The sequence below is a fragment of the Solanum dulcamara genome, chromosome 4 (genome assembly GCF_947179165.1).
Source record: "Solanum dulcamara chromosome 4, daSolDulc1.2, whole genome shotgun sequence".
Classification (NCBI taxonomy): Eukaryota; Viridiplantae; Streptophyta; class Magnoliopsida; order Solanales; family Solanaceae; genus Solanum; species Solanum dulcamara.
The window spans coordinates 79,863,176-79,880,166 of record NC_077240.1 but is presented as its reverse complement, the minus strand read 5'-3'; the positions used below and the strand labels follow the sequence as shown (position 1 = coordinate 79,880,166).

The window sequence follows — 16,991 nt, the reverse complement described above, 5'->3', positions numbered from 1 at the left end:
CAAAAAGACAAAAAAAAAAATAGTTTTAGGTAGTAGAAGAAATAGAGAATTGATACCATCCCCCCTCTCTCTCTCTCTTTCCTCTTTCTCTCTCTAAAAAGTATTACTTTTTCATCGACATTCACGCGCATTACGATCGTTTACAGTATTTGAACAAACCCTAGCATCAAAATTGTTTATTTTTTTCAATTTTTGTTTGATTTTTTCAGTTTTTGAAATTGATTAATAAAGTTCGATTTAGTTTTTTTTTTGTTTGTTTGTTGTAGAAACGGATTTGGGGTTGTTTTGTATGATTAGGGTTTTTGATTATGATGATGAAAGTATAAGTGATGTGCATCAATTTGGAATCGGAATCGGGTCGTTGTTGTTCAATTTATATGGGTAAAAAAGAATGCCGGAGTTGCGGAGTGGGGTATGTCGGCGCCGTGCTCCTCATCCAGTAGTTGAAAAAAAACCCAAAACGAAGAAAAGGGTTGGTGGTGGTGGTAGGAGTTATATAAAGACTCGTGCTGCTAAGGCGAAAGCAGCAGAAGCAGAAGCAAAGCTCGTGGGAGTAGAGGAGGAAGAGGAAGCGAAGGTTGAGGTTGAGGTTGAGGTTGAGGTGAAGGAGATTGAGAACGAGAGAGTAGAGGGAGAAGAAGTTGAGGAAGAGGAAAAGATGGGAGATGAGAGTGGTGGATTGAGTGCTAATAATAAAGGGACTGCACAAGAAGATGAAAGTACTTCTCTTTTTCCTGATCAGGTTGGTGTGATCATCAATTTCTGCATCTGAATCTCAAAAAAAAAAAAGAAAACTAGTTGGGGCTGGTTTTAATGAACTATTTACATCTGTATATGCATGGTTCTTATACATGATCATCTTGTTTTAGAAAATTTTGATGTTATGTCTTTGTTGTTTGAAGCTAGTTTGTTAGGTGTTCTTGGCGTTTAAAGGGGTTTTGTGTTTTGAATCATAATAAATGTGTTTCTATGTTAAATTCTGAATATTTCTGGTAAAAAGGAAGTAAATTTGGTACTATATTGACCTTGAGTGGATTGTTGTCTATTGCATCGATGTCATTAATCGTATTAACATACATGTTTTGCATATGTATTGCTATCTATATTTAGCCACTATCATATATTTGGTTGGTAGGCATGTGAAATAAATAGGGGGAACACAAGCGTCGGAGCTCTAGAATTTCTTAATTCTAATGCAAGGCACTTACTAGATTGAATTTAATTACACAGTTATACCTGCAATTTAGTAGGTGGAAATTGCTTGATCCAGCCATAGGACCGCCCATTCCCCTCCCAAGTGATTCTCATCATCACTACAAGCCTTTTCAGAAAAGTGTGATGACATGTAAAATTTAACTGCTAGATATTGAGTTTCAGTGTCATCGTGTTCTAATTTTTTTTTCAAATCATTGGATTAAATGTCGGAATTCTACTAATTTTTTGGTGTATGGTTGAATTTTGTTTTCAGGTGCAAGTAGGAGGATCACCAGTTTATAAGGTTGAAAGGAAGTTAGGTAAAGGTGGTTTTGGACAGGTGTTTTTGGGTCGCCGTCTTACCGGTGGAAATGAACGTGCTAGTGGTCCCTTGGCTCTGGAGGTAAAGTGGTTGCTTATGATACATCTAGCCACTTATTTCCCCTTCTCCTTCTCAACAAGGCTAATTTATCTGTCTACAAGTCTTTGTGTCTTCTGGATGCAATTGTTAATGAAATCTCATTTTTCCTGATAAAATAAAACAACTTTGACTTTCTGTAATGGCTGTAGGTCGCACTGAAGTTTGAGCATCGAAATAGCAAAGGCTGTAGCTATGGCCCTCCATATGAATGGCAAGTTTACAAGTAAGGATTGATATTTTTTGAAGTTACTGTTTACACTTTTATTGAAATAAGATTTGCAGGACTGAAAGTGTGCTTTTTTTTGTTTTTTGTTCAGTACTCTTGGAGGCAGCCATGGAGTGCCAAGAGTGCATTATAAAGGACGGGCAGGAGACTATTATGTCATGGTATGTTTACTGAGACAGATTTGCATTGCTTATAGTAATTATGGAGGATAAAAGAAATTGAGTTATGGATATTCATTATTAGGAGAAGCATCCACATTGTGAGTTGGGGGCAGTGATTGTGACCTCTTTTAGCATTCTAATTTCAGCCTTCAAAGAGAATTAAATAAAATATATATAATAGGCAGACATTGTGACGGATTTTAAGTTGTTAAGAGGGTCTCATTTCTGCTCTTACCAAGCTAACAAATAGCTTTAATGTACAATGGATGTCTTTATTTTTTTATTCACTTATTTAGCCAGTTCCTGTTTCCAATTGAATGAGTGAGACTGTTTTGCTAGTTGCTTGCTTTCTTTTCGGTATGAGCGTCTTTTGAGGGGATTGATTTTGTTTTTCTATTACACTATCTGTGGATCTCAGACTTTGTCTTTGACACTAGCCGTTGGGCTTTGGTCTAGTGGTAAGAACTCAACTTGTGATGTGTGGGTTAGGAACACGTCACAGGTTCAAACCTTGCTGCATATGAAGGCCTACTACTCCTATTTAAGTGGAGAACATTGGAGGGGTGAGCCGTTATCCAGAGTTTCAAACCATTTGCCACTGGCCCTGGTGGATTTCTCGACTATAATAAAAAGTTACCATTTTACTTCAAATTGTTAGTCCATCCGTCTTACAAATGTTGTCACTCGATTCTGTCCAATTTAAGAAAAAAAGGGATGTTTTTCCATGCATATTCTCCTAATTGTATAGTAAAAGATTCTGCTAGAAACATGTCCATTTTTTTGCTGTTGAAGATAGTTTGATAGAAAAAAGATCTAGTTTTTTGCAATGGGATAAAATTTTGAGACATACACAAAAAGTTAAGAAGGATAAGTATTTTTGATCCGATGAGTTACAAGCAAAGTGGTTGTTAATGATTAGGACCTCTTTTCAATGTGCGAATTCTGGTCTATTTGTTTTCTGGATTAGTGAATGCTGTTGTATATATTAAAAATGAGCGCACTGTACAGTTATGCATATTGACCTTATTATCATGTATGCAGGTTATGGATATGCTAGGCCCTAGCTTATGGGATGTATGGAATTCCTCTGGGCAATCGTAAGTAGCTAATGCTAGTATAAGTTACTTATTGAATAAGACATTTTCAATTGCCAGGCTTCCAGAAGTAGCTGTATTCCCACTCTTTCAGTAATTATTGATTATTATTATTATAAATTAATAATAGAGATGCCATCATTCAATCAGTCACCAAACAGAAAAGATTAGCTGGTCCCTGCGAAAAGATGACACTCGCAAATCGAGAAATGGTCCAAATAATTCACCAATTATTTGACATGAATTACGTAGTAATGCTAATATCAAGGTTAAAATGGGCCTTGATATCTATCCTCATACGCTGATATTTTTTTCTTGATTAATAGTATAGATGCTGATTTCCGGGGTTTATTTCTAAGAGCAGCAAAAAGATCCTCGACAAACTTATTCAGTTTTGGTTTACGATATATCAATGTGTCTGTTGAATGTTTAAGGTCTGCTCATAAATCCTACTTTTGCAGAATGTCTGCAGAAATGGTGGCTTGTATTGCAGTTGAGTCTTTGTCGATTTTGGAAAAGCTGCACGCAAAAGGGTATGGATGCACTCTTTTCTTTTTCTTTTTTCTTTTTTCTTTTCATTTTCTTTTTCCTTTTGGGAATAAGTGAGGGCATGAATGTGCCTCCTTGCAATCAGTTTGGTTCTTTCTATTTGCTGAATTTTGAACTACTTTTAATTTGAGGTCATTCTACTTTTCTTTTGAATTCTTCCAAGTGACTGTTTTTCTTGACCTCAGTTACGTGCACGGAGATGTAAAGCCAGAAAACTTTTTACTTGGCCAGCCATCAACACCGCAAGAGAAGAAGTTGTTCCTAGTTGACTTGGGACTGGGTAAGAGAGCTTAGTGTGGGTTTCTGTGTGCTATTTTGATAATCCTTTTCCTGATTATTTTATCTACCAATTACAGCCACAAAGTGGAAAGACACTTCAAAAGGGCAGCATGTCGGATATGATCAGCGTCCTGACACGTTCAGGTATGTTGATGTTCTGCTATCCTTTTCCTTAGTTTTCTTACGTATCTACCCAATATTAACTCCTGTCTATCAATTTCAGAGGGACTGTTCGGTATGCGAGTGCACATGCTCACTTGGGAAGGACTGCCAGTAGAAGAGATGATCTGGAATCACTTGCTTACACACTAATTTTTCTTCATCGAGGGAGGCTTCCATGGCAGGGCTATCAGGTCTCTGCTTTACCTTCTTCGTTCCAGTCTTTACACTGCATACAGCTTGTTTCAGTCATTTAACTCCCCCCATGTCCTCTTCTTACAACTTTATCTTTTGGATTACAGGGTGATAACAAATCATTTCTAGTCTGCAAAAAAAAGATGGCAACATCTCCAGAGATGCTTTGTTGCTTCTGCCCTGCACCTTTTAGAGAATTTCTTGATACAGTAATTAACATGAAATTTGATGAAGAACCAAAATATTCAAAGTTGATCTCTCTATTTGGGAGCTTGCTTGGAGCTGATCCTGCTATAAGGCCGATCAACACAGATGGTGCTCAAAAGGTAAGTGATCTAAATCTTATATAAGCCACAGTATGTAATAAGATTTATGTCATAGCGATATGTTGGCTCATGGTGTAAACATTATAGGCTATTCAAGTTGGCCAAAAGCGGGGGAGACTAACTTTAAATGAGGAAGAAGAGCAGCCTCAGAAGAAAATTCGAATGGGTGTTCCTGCGACGCAATGGATTTCAATATACAATGCCAGAAAGCCGATGAAACAGAGGTATGTATTTCATGTCACATTATTTGTCTCTTATTGGTAAGGCTGTTAATAAGTATTTGTATGTGGTGAACATTAATCCTGGACTCTTTCACCTTAAATGGGAATGTGGGTCGTGGGTGGCGGTTGTCAAGTGAGTATTTTATGTAAATTATACTGATAGAAACATTTTATTATCTTAAAACAGAACAGAAACATTTAATATGAACAAACAACAACAATATACCCAGTGTAATACCACAAATGGGGTTTGGAGAGGTAAGACGTACGCAGACCTTACCCCTACCTTTGTTGCATAATGGTAAATGTTATTCTAGAGAGTTTTAACTTCTTGGACTTTGGGAGCAGTGGAATTTAAGCTTCTGCTGGTAATTTATTTTTGAACACTCCAGAGGCTAGATATGGTAGTAGGAGAAACAAATATCTGCCAAACTTGGTATCTTTGTCAATTCTCATTGACATATTTAGTAAAAAAGGATACGTGGAGTGTCCTTTTATCTTCTGATGGCATAATCACTAAATATTCTTCAGGAAAATCTGTTTTATCTTCGTCTATGCTCCATGGTATTAGGAGATGATCCTTTTCTATTCGATCCATAATGTTGATTGGATAGGTATAGAGGATTGGGTGGCTTTTGTAGAAAACCATGCTCTGCTGTGAGGTTCCCTACTTTTTGATATACTTCTTGTATACAGGCACTTTTTACGCCCTATTAATAGGAATATTATTACTTGATAGTTGATACAAAAAAAATTCATCTTTTGTACCTTAACTTTCCCTACTATTAACATCACGACTTTATTAGGTACCACTATAATGTAGCAGACACAAGGTTGGCACAGCATGTGGAGAAAGGGTCTGTGGATGGTTTGTCTATAAGTTGTGTTGCATCCTGTTCTAGCTTATGGGCTATTATCATGGACGCGGGAACGAACTTCACCAGCCAAGTTTATGAGCTGTCACCTTTCTTCTTACACAAGGTAATTAGAAGTTCCATGTAGTCTTCATGTGGTGCGCAGCTATTTGGCTTCAGATGTAATTATCTAATCTTCCTAATGCGTGTTACAGGAGTGGATTATGGAGCAGTGGGAGAAAAACTATTATATTAGTTCTCTTGCTGGTGCCACCAATGGAAGCTCTTTAGTAGTAATGTCAAAAGGTGGGTTCTCTTTAACATGCTGTAGGTTAATTATTTGTGCTTGTTTTGATCTTGTTCCCACTTTTAGAGAATACAGCTAGATATCTTTTCTTGCCTTACATTTAAAATTAGCAATTTTGTTATAAAATGTTTGATTACTTATAATTTTTTTTTGTAATTTTGCTGAATGATGCCAACATGGGTACTTTCCACAGTTTTCTACCATGACGGAAATGTACTTGAGACGAGTTTGATATTGTGTCCTGAATCACATTAGTATTTGGCGTCTGTTTCTATATTATTCTATCAAGTTGATATGCTTGGTGCCTATGGTTTAGTAGGTCACGATATAACTTTTGATTGGGCTGTTTGTATTACTGCCAGATATGCTTTCTGTTGGTTTCTTTTATTGTTGGTCCCTCTAAAATTTTATTTTGCATTGAAAAATCAACTCTACTGCTGGACCTGGATTTTCCTTCCTCCATTTTACGCATCCGACTATAACATGGATCTCTCTCTCTCTCTCTCTTGTTGTGAAATGGCAAGTTTTTATTACTATTCATAAACAGCACTAAGAATGTGCTGGAATTATGTACATTGTGCCAAAAGTGCGAAGACAAAAGTATAGCCCTATCTAAATATATAATATATGGATTCTTGGAGCTCTTAGATAGATTCAGCTTCATTTGCAAATTCCATTCCGGACTATAACATGGACCTATAACAAATTAAGTTATAGTTGCTAGGGCAGTTGTCCTCTGATGTCGTTCTGTCATTAAAGCATCTTATATTTGTAAGGCGAATCAGAAGGTGTTAGCTTTTTGTCAGTTTTTATAATGTGCGAGTCTAAAAATCCTTTCACTTTGATCCTTTCACTCTGATGGTATTATATTAGATGATGGGTTACCTCTTTAGATATTTTTTTGGAACTGGTAAATGTTGGGTATGTCTGTATATATTAAAATGTTGTTCTTCATACAACGGAAATTTAGCATTTTCTCTTTCCAGTTTCAACTTTTTATTCAAGTCAAACATTGGAAGATAACAATCATTAAGCGTTCATGCCTTTATCTTAGGTAGTTACACCAACTAAAATACTTCAGTTGAGATGCAAGAGTTCATCGCTTATATTTGCCAGTTTAACACTACTCGGTGATACACAGAGTAGACGTTTGATAAGTGAGTTGCATTTCGTCATCTAATTGTTGTGGAGGGTATTTTTTCCTATGCAAAGGCAAATGCAGACTGCTTTACTAGCTTTGAGCTTTTTTGGTTGCAGCTCTAGATCCTGGACTATCTTTATCTTTGTATGTAATACTTATGTCATTTTTTGCAGGCACACAGTTCACTCAACAGTCTTATAAGGTCAGCGAGTCCTTTCCCTTTAAGTGGATAAGCAAGAAATGGAAAGAAGGGTTCCATGTGACCTCCATGGCAACAGCTGGCTCTAGGTGGGCTGTTGTTATGTCACGCAATTCAGGCTTCAGTGACCAGGTTGTTTGTCCCCCTCTTTAACACTCACACACACAAAATATTTAATATGGTGTTAGTGTAATATTGTATCCCGTTTCCTTCTGCCCCATCTCATCTACCCCCCCCCCCCCCCAAACAAACCAAACGAGCACACTATTTTTCATGGTGATAACCTGGAAAAATTATCGGATAAATTTCCCCATGAAGCGTAGGCTTGAGGATCTAAAAGGGTAGTCACAGTAAGATTTTTCTATAAGGAAATGAAGTAGCTTGACTTAATGTCCCTTCGTCCTAAAGTTTACTTTAAAAGTCCATACCTCGTTTTGTTGCCCTTCGTTTATATATACATTTTTTTTCTTTATAAAAGAAAGTCCATTCCTCTTTAATTTTTTGGAAACTATGTAGTCTGTTTATGTTACGGCTTTACTTGAACAGCATCTGCTCTATAGGCTCGTACCACTGTATCCCTGAGTTCTAAGGAGACATAAAAGTAGGAAAGTCTGGTTGATGAAGCATGGTCATGTGACCAGAGCGTGATTAACAGCCTCCTCATGGCTCTTAGTTGTGTGGGGCAGTAGTAGATGATCATTCTCAGACCTCTCAGGTCTTAGATTGTCTCATGGCTGTCTGACAGACTCTCCTCTTTATCCTTGTTCAAAAGAGAAAGTCCGTTTATATTGAACCTTGCAGATTTTGTTGGATTAAGCTTGCTCCTTTATTATGTGTTGTGACCCAAGTGTTCGCATGGAAATCAAGTAACATAAGTTTGTGTTTCATTACTTGATATATATATGAAGATCTAACTGCTTCCAGGGCTTTGGTTTAGTGGTAAGAGCGTAGCCCGTGACGTGTGAGACAACCATTCTGCAGACAAAAGCCTGGTATTTAAGCAGAGAAGAGTAGAGGGATGGGTCAATTATCCTTCGAGTTTCGAATTTTTTGTCACTGACCCTGGGGAGTTCTTGGTTATTAAAAACATGAATATAAGTTAAAGGCATATACAGAGAAGCTAGGCAGCATACATTTTCGTTGATGTATTAGTTAATCTTGATACCAACTATGCACTTATGAGGATCTCATTGCTATTGCTGTCTGCTTGGATGTTTTAGAACATAGACATGTTGCATGACATGTGTAAATAGGACATACTGAATTGCTAAACAGTTTACACAGACCGATACTCATCTCGGTAGTTTTAATGTTGGTGGTGAGCAGCTTTTCATCTTATCTACTTTACGGAGAGAATATTTTAAAGTTAATCAAATATATTTCTGTTGCAAAAATATATTTTTATTTGAAGATAGCTCTCGGGAGTCTACTCATAGAACCTAAAGAACCATTTTTAAAGATGCCCAGCCTTTTCTTCTCTTTTCTTACCCGGTAACCCCGAGGAAGGTCAAAGTTAGGCTGTTAATGAGCAACAGTAACTACACTTGACTTGAATGTAAATCCAAAGACTATTTATAGAAGGCTTTGAGCATCTGTTAACATGGAGATTTTTAATGTTTAATAGGTGGTAGAGCTCGATTTCCTTTATCCCAGTGAAGGTATTCATAAGCGGTGGGATAATGGTTATCGTATTACTGCAACAGCTGCTACAGCAGACCAAGCTGCCCTTATCCTGAGTGTACCTCGCCGAAGACCTGGTGATGAGACTCAAGAAACTCTGCGAACATCTCAGTTTCCCAGCACACATGTCAAGGTAATTTTTGCGATATTATTCTCTCTATTTCGCCTAATTTTTGATGAGCTAACTAAGAAAAGAGCATTACCCGCTGGGCAATTCTATATTTGCAGATTCGTATATTTAGTAATTTCTCTTGAGCTTTCATCCATGTCTCAAGATAACATGTAGTATGTCTTAATTTTCCACAAAAATGACATTTTCTTATGTTTGGAACTTGGTAGGTTAAAGGTTTTTGAAAATATTCTTTAGGAAAACAAGTTCTTTATAGTTGACCAAATCGACATCCCTAGTGAGAGTTGGGAAAATAAGTTCCATGACTGACATTCCAAACTTATTTTCTCCTCCCCACCCTCCAATAGGCTCCACCCTCACCCCCATTTCCCAATAGCCCCATCGCCGCCACCACCCTTGCCCACCTCCATTCCTGATGGTGTTTGCGTAGATTATGTATAAATGCTTTTGAGACAACAATTTAGGCTTACTTATCAATAAGCACAAGAAAATAAGTAAAAACTACTGAATTTTCAGGAAAATATTTTTCAAGAAAACATTTTCCTTTGTACCAACTGCTAAACTCACCCCTTATGTCACTCAGCAACTATACGGTAGGGTTCTCTAGAGCTAGATATTCTCTCTCTCTTTGTTATCCCTGCCTTGACCCAATTTAAGTGAAACAGCAGCAACTTCAGTCTTGGTCCCAAGTCCCAATCAGTTCATTTCGCCTAATATAGTAGTTCTTTTGCTTCCATTAAGTTTTGTTAATTAGCCATGTTCACAGTTTACACACATATAATTCGGACAAATATACTGTATTCACATCATTTTATTATATGAGCGAGTTTTTGACTTGTGTTCTAACCTTGTTTTTTTTTTGTGCAGGAAAAATGGGGAAAGAATCTGTATCTTTCTTGTCTATGCTATGGGCGCACTGTATCCTAAAACAAATCGTGACCAAATTGTTGTAAACCTGGCATTTGGATCTTATATCCCCAACTTCTCGTCGTGTTTGTTTCATTGTCCAAGTGTAAATGGATGGTGGTAAAGTTAAATGTCTTAGAATGTTATGCATAGAAAAACTTTAGTTGTCTTAAAATTATGTGCTTATGGTGTTTTTGTTATCCTTACTAGTACAGGAACAATTATTCTTGCTGCAAATTTACTCATTGTTTAAATTTTGCAGCAAAAATTGTTTCAGTGTACTCGTATTACTGGGAAAATTAATGTTATCTTACCTCGAGTATCTTGTTTTATTCACTTTTAGTTGTGTTCTTATGAGCTGAAGGTTTATCGAGAAGGTTTATCGAAAATGGCCTCTCTACCTTACAAATATATTCTATCTTTGTTACATCCCACGTATGTGATTACACTTGGTTATATTGCTTATTCAACTTTTAGTTGATATTAGCCTATTGAGATACATTAGTCAACTATAGGGATGGATTATTTTGTGAAAGATTTTTTGGTCCTATAGAAAGTGGAATTTGTGCTTTTGGAAATGATCAATTAATCGGATCTGTATGAATCAGTAAGGGCTGGGCTACATTGCAAGTCTATATACTCTTTGGGTGATTGATAGTGAAATAGTATTGCGTGGTAATGTTGAAAAGAACTCTCAGTGGGAGTTAAATAAAACATGAAATCGTAAGCTTCCAAGCAGTTGGTGCCTGTTGAGGAATGAATCGGCGATTCATAGGCTCTTGGGTTTGAAGAATGAGTTGATGATTCATAGGTAGTGACTTGTTAAGGAGATCCACCAGAGCGAGTCTTCATAGGGTAATTGCCTCTGATGCTTTCGGACTTGAATTTGAGTGATCTATTTGTGATCATGATGAAGCTTGAGTGAAATTTATTTATTAGTTTAATATTTAATACATCGATTATTTATATAATTTATTATTAAGAGCGAAATGTCATCAAAGTATCTTATGTATAATTATAATATATTTGTTTTTAAAAAAGAATTAGTCACAAATAGTACCAGGGCTACGTTTACTACTAAATATTTTAGATAATTGTTGGTGTTAAAGGAAACCCAACCCCAATACTTTCTCTATTGACTGATTATTCTTTCCAAAAAGAGAAATATCAGGTAGATAAAATAGATTTTAATATACGCCTTTTATCATTAGATTTCGAAAGACTCGAGTAATTTATATATTACGAAACAAATCATAAATAGATATGAGTTTGGATGAATGCAATTGCTTTTTCTAAAGTGATATACTTATATTAGGAAATTCTTCAAATGTGTATTAATATTCAATTACAAATTCAATAACTATAACAAATTATGAATTCGACAACAAGTTTGGAACACAAAACTTCAAATACGAGTTTCTCCCTCTGATCAAAAATATTTATGAGATTGAAAATCATCTCATTAAATGCAAAATAAACAAGTTTAATATTAAATTAATAAGAAAATAAGATATTCTTTTTTAGCTATACTAAAAAAAAAGTATGACGTATAAATTGAAATAAGTTAGTTCAAGAAATGTTTTTTAGAGTTTGGGGTAGATAAAAAATCATCTATCTAAACTTTAGGGGGTAAAAATGAATTAAACATAACTTGAATATTCATACAGAAATTAGAGGCTAAGGTTTGTTTATCCAATGTTGGAACACAGATGAGATTTTCATTCATCAAAAAACAAAAAAAAACAAACAAAACCCAAAACACCCTTTGCTTTCTTTAACCCAAATTTGATATTTTTAGCTTCAAAATCTCAAATATCAGAATAAAAATCTAAACTTTTTTATATGTAGAAGTTGAGAGATAGGAAAAGAGAGAAAAGAGAAAAAAGACACAGAGAGATGGCTTCCCATCTCTCATTTTCCACTCCTTCAGCTCTATGGGGTTCATACTTAAACTCCAAATCTTCTTCTTTATATCAGTGTAAGTTGATACAGCAGCCTTTTGTTTTGATTTTCTTGAATTTTTTTTTAAAAAAATTTGAGTTAGATTTTTGTAGTTTTCTTGATCCTTCTTTGCATAAAGATTAAATCTTGAAGTGGGATATTTTTGATTTGTTTAAGGTCATTTTGGTTGAAAGTTTATGTTTTTGGCAAAACCCTTTTGAATTTTTTTTTATGTGGAACTTCAGGTGTATTTTTTCAAAGCAGTTTAAGTTGATAACACACAATTGAGATATAGCAATTGGGAAATGTTTGTTTATTTGCTGTTGATACTGTTCTATTCCTCATTATGGTATTTTCTTTTCAAACTTTTTTTTTAGAACAGTCTCTACTTTTAACGTAGGGTTAAGGCTACTACACACCACCCTTCCTAGACTCTACTTGTGGGAATACACTTGTTGTTGGTTATGGCTATTCTTGATTGTTCCTTCTGATTGGGGTTGTTTTTTGATGAAAGTTAGTATTTTTGAAGACCCTTGTTGATATTTTTAGCTTCAAAAAAATATCAATTATCATCCTAAAGACCTCAACTTTTTTTACTTACTAATATAGAGTGTATGAGACCGTTTGGATGGCTTAAAAAAAGTAACTTTTATGTATGAAGTGCTTTTAGAACTTTGAAGCGCTGAAAGTTATTTTTATAAATAAGTAGTTGAGTGTTTGGATAAAAGTGCTTATGATGTGAATTTTAGGGTTAAAAGAATAAAAAAAGGTAGTTTGAGAATTTAGTTAAAATATAAGGGATATAAAAGTAATTTCCATGGTCAAAGAAAATGACTTTAAGCACTTTGGAAAAAAAAAAGGTTAGGAATCCTAACTTTTCATTTTTCATTTTTGACTGACTTTAAGAACTTTATGGCTTAAAGTCAGCATTAGGCAAACACGTCCAAAAGCTAAAAAGGGCTTAACCAACTTAAAGCCAATCCAAACGGGCTCTATATGTAGAAGTTGAGTGATAGAAAGAGAGAACAAAGAGAGAGAGAGAGAGATTGCTTCCCACCTCTCATTTCCAACTCCCTCAGCTCTATGGGGCTCATACTCAAACTCCAAATGTTCTTTATATCAGTGTAAGTTGATAAAAAGATGGATTTTTGTGTAGATTGGTTAAGGTCATTTTATATTGTACTCTTCTTGGAATTTTTGTTTGTTTGGTTTTTGGTTCAAGTTTTGTAGTTTTTCATGACCCTACTTCTGTATACAGATGAAATCTCAAAGTGGAACTTTAGTTTGTATGTTTTTTTTCCTGATAATCGTGGTGTCTGGCCAGCTTTTGCGCACCTCGACTAATTCACAAATAACGCTGTCCACCAAGGCTACAATAGATGAGAAGAATCATCTAGTGTTTTTTTTTTTGGCTTTGTTGGGATTTGAACCTTAAACTACTACACCACAATCCATGTTAGTCAAACAGCTTAATTTGATACATAGTTGATGTCATTCTTGATTGTTCCTTCTGATTGGGATTGGGATTGGGATTATTTTGTTGGAAGTTAGTATTTTTGAAGACCCTTTATGAACTTTTGGCCTGAAAAATATGTTGGTACATGGGAGTAACTATTTTTCTGTTAACGGCAGTGAGTTTGAAGAAGAGGGTAGGATCTCATGTGAGCTGCAGCTCAGAGAATGAGAGTTGTACTTCAGCTTCTTCTGAGCATTCACAGGAACCTGTAGAGGAAAAGGTTTGTAATTTCTTACAGCTTCTTGATTGGATTGGTAATATTTTGAATTTAATGGAAAGTGATGATTTTTGGAAATTCTGTTTTTTCTTTTTGTAAATTAATATCTTTTTGAAAATGTTTGAGAAAATCGTAATGAGGAAAACATAGTTCGACCCTCCAAATAGTAATGTATCATATACAATAAAATTGACAATATACTATTTTGTCTACAATTATCATCAGATTATATTTATTGATTTGAGTGCTGTTCGCTTTTTGGAACAGAAATCTGAAACGTCAGTCTCACGGAGATGGTGTCTGACTTGCCTATGCTCCACTGGAGCTCTGATATCTGCTTCTGGGAATCTGATTTCTGCACCAAAAGCAATTGCCTTAGATGGAAATGAAAGTCCTGGATGTCGGAATTGTGGGGGTAGTGGCGCTATAATTTGTAAGTGTATATTGTTTCCCCCGTTATGCTTGCTTCATCCCACCAATCCTATTACATTTAGTAACAAGATGTTATAAGAGAACTTTTCTTATGCTTCTCCATGCCTATAAACAAATTCTCGAAGATTATCATATTAAAATTCCAAAATAATTTGAAACTGAAACCCTTATAACCAAATCCAGTACCCCTATATAATTATAGGATCCAGTATATGCTAATTCTTTGAATTATAACAGAAACGCACTTACATAGTTAATAAAACTAACTAACATGTAAGTACACGCAACTCAATATGTAATGACTTGCTGAAAGTTTTTATTGTGAGTCAGTAGTACTGTATTGTTGAGAATTTAAGGTTCTAATGTTTTATCCAAACAGTTCTGTTTTTGAAGTGTTGAACATGGAAACAAGAACCTCAATGAACTTTTCTTTTTCGAAGTTAAGGCAAACTTGAGAATTGTTGAGCATCAAAACAACACACCTAAATAAACTGTTTTTGCAATATTGCCGAAGAACGGGTTTAGAAAGTGGAAACTTGAGCTAATACAAACCAAAAAGAGAGAGAAGTCTGAATAAGAATATCTAAATTATGTCTTTATAGTTAGTTTCCTTCACGTACAATCTTGACGTGATTGTATTCATGATTGTTCGCATACAAGTTTCTTGTGCTTCTATCTTTTTCCTCGACTAAGAGAACGAGATGTAGAGATTGAGGGAATCTCTGACTACTCAAATTCTTTGGATACTCAAATCTCAACAATATGCAAAATTATTATTGAGATCTTTTCTTTCTGGTTGATATCTTTGTCTGCGGGTCCTTGTTTTACAATTCTGTTCAGAACCTGTCTTCCTGTTCTCCTTGTCTTCGTCCGATCTCTTCCTCACATAATACATTAAAGCAGATAATTTGGGAACTACCGATGTCTGTTGAATCTTTCGTCATACATTTTCCAAGTAACTGAAGGACAAAATATAGCTAGTCTATTATCCAGGACAAGAATCAAAGAATTTTATATCCCAATTTAGATGAAGCACTAAGATATCGTATGCATAGCTTATGTTGGTGCTCTATCTACTTTAAGATGGTTGTTTGTTTTTTATTTAGGTGATATGTGTGGTGGTACAGGAAAATGGAAAGCTCTAAACAGAAAACGAGCTAAAGACGTTTATGAGTTCACTGAATGCCCCAATTGTTATGGTATGTTACTATATCTAACTTTTATGTCTTGAAGCTGTTCCTATTTATCATGCTATTCTTTGATATCCATCTCGAACTGCATGAATCCATTAGGAACTTTGCTCTCATCGTTAATGTCTTATATAAAAAAATCGGAATATTAGCTCATATTTTTGTGTCTCTTGAAATTAAACTGTGATTGCTCCGGTAGTTGGTATGAGTCGATAATTTCCTTAGTTCCTAACATGAAAGTAGTAGTATGTGTTGCAGCATTTACTCAAACTTGATTCGACATCCATAGTCCCTGAGGCAAATTGTCTGACATGGATTGTGAAAAGTAATGAACCTTTGAGTCCTTACAAGGAAGAAGAGAAGTAAAAATGTAGATCATAGTCCCTGCACAAAGCCAAAATTTGAATATTGCATAAGATGTAGGATTTTCTTTATCGAGTCACAAAACAAGAATTGCTCCATTTTCATTTCGATATACCCCAACGAGACATACCATCAATAGTCTTTTGATGGACAGTCTTTTCCCTTGATAATTGTTTGCTTTCAGAATGATTCATTTTATGCATAATACATAAAAACACTCAAACTTGGCTTCAACTGGCAAGTGAGAACTCCAACATTGAGAGTGCATATTTAGACACTTTAACTTGATGACAACTAAACACTCCGACTCGTCTCAAATGTGTCTCGTGTACACCCGATGCTGACATGACACATAAATTTTGGACGTGTCTAGATAATCATCATGTAAGTTGGAGTGGTCAACTGACACAGTGAAGACGAGTTGACGTGTGTAGATGTGCATATTCAAAGTTGGAGTGTTTACTTATCTCAGCTGAGACCAAGTTTAAGTGTCTGTTCATGTATTATGCCTTCATTTTGTCTTATCTTGAATACTCACATAATGACATTTTTTTCTTACCGCTTACCAGGACGAGGGAAACTAGTATGTCCTGTATGTTTGGGAACTGGTGTACCTAATAATAAAGGTCTTCTTAGGCGGCCAGACGCAAGACAGTTACTTGACAAGATGTATAATGGACGACTGTTGCCAAACTCATAAGGTTAATTAACTCAGCAATTTTATCTTAATTCATTTCTAGTCTTATGAATCCTGTTTTATTTACCTTTGTAATGTACAACGTCATTTTACGTTCCAAGTGTATTCTGGGTAGCGTCTTCTTTTCTAATCTTGTTCTTTGTTACCTTTCCTATTCCTCAGGTTGAAAGCTATACTTAAACCAGAAGGACAATGAAAACAGACTCAAGTGAACTATGGATGTCACAACTATTGTGTTGTTGCACATATAAAGTGTACGTGTTAAACCTCTCGACGAACTCTTGTTCTAACTCCCCGATCTATCTTGAATACTGGGGTTGTATTCCCAGACTTTCATCACCCCCGCGACCATTCTTGAAAGAAATGGAAAGTAGTTTCTGCCACATGATATAGTTTGCATAGCAACTATTTTGGAGTATTGTCTTCATATCTCAAAACAACAGAGAATGAAAGAAGAGAAAAGAGAGACTATTTTGTACTTTAGAATATATAATTTCTTCGTATGGAAAATTGTTACTTCTTTTTCATTTAAACTTGAAATACAATGACCTAATTACTAAGAGAATGAAACAATATCATAACTCTACAGGCCA

The 16,991-nt window shown here is 35.4% G+C and overlaps 2 protein-coding genes and 2 non-coding genes across 4 annotated transcripts; all 4 read left to right on the top strand.

Moving 5' to 3' along the window:
* The first annotated feature begins 41 nt into the window (after positions 1 to 41).
* Positions 42 to 10,378, top strand: LOC129887809 (casein kinase 1-like protein HD16). The gene is made up of 16 exons (XM_055963038.1): positions 42 to 742; positions 1,469 to 1,597; positions 1,765 to 1,838; positions 1,933 to 2,002; positions 3,044 to 3,099; positions 3,558 to 3,629; positions 3,831 to 3,925; positions 4,002 to 4,068; positions 4,148 to 4,277; positions 4,386 to 4,604; positions 4,692 to 4,828; positions 5,632 to 5,806; positions 5,895 to 5,985; positions 7,301 to 7,458; positions 8,951 to 9,139; positions 10,004 to 10,378. The coding sequence occupies exons 1-16, from the start codon at positions 392 to 394 to the stop codon at positions 10,061 to 10,063; spliced, it is 2,073 nt and encodes a 690-aa protein (XP_055819013.1). The 5' UTR covers positions 42 to 391; the 3' UTR covers positions 10,064 to 10,378.
* Positions 3,217 to 3,320, top strand: LOC129888129 (U6 spliceosomal RNA). The gene has a single exon (XR_008766556.1). It is a non-coding gene; the product is annotated as a U6 spliceosomal RNA (small nuclear RNA).
* On the top strand, positions 7,855 to 8,074 carry LOC129888185 (small nucleolar RNA U3). Its single transcript, XR_008766607.1, has one exon. It is a non-coding gene; the product is annotated as a small nucleolar RNA U3 (small nucleolar RNA).
* Positions 10,379 to 11,780: 1,402 nt separating the features above from the next.
* Positions 11,781 to 16,982, top strand: LOC129887808 (protein PHOTOSYSTEM I ASSEMBLY 2, chloroplastic). Its single transcript, XM_055963037.1, has 6 exons — positions 11,781 to 12,020; positions 13,616 to 13,719; positions 13,984 to 14,149; positions 15,255 to 15,347; positions 16,271 to 16,402; positions 16,561 to 16,982. The coding sequence occupies exons 1-5, from the start codon at positions 11,939 to 11,941 to the stop codon at positions 16,399 to 16,401; spliced, it is 576 nt and encodes a 191-aa protein (XP_055819012.1). The 5' UTR covers positions 11,781 to 11,938; the 3' UTR covers position 16,402; positions 16,561 to 16,982.
* The last annotated feature ends 9 nt before the right edge of the window (positions 16,983 to 16,991 follow it).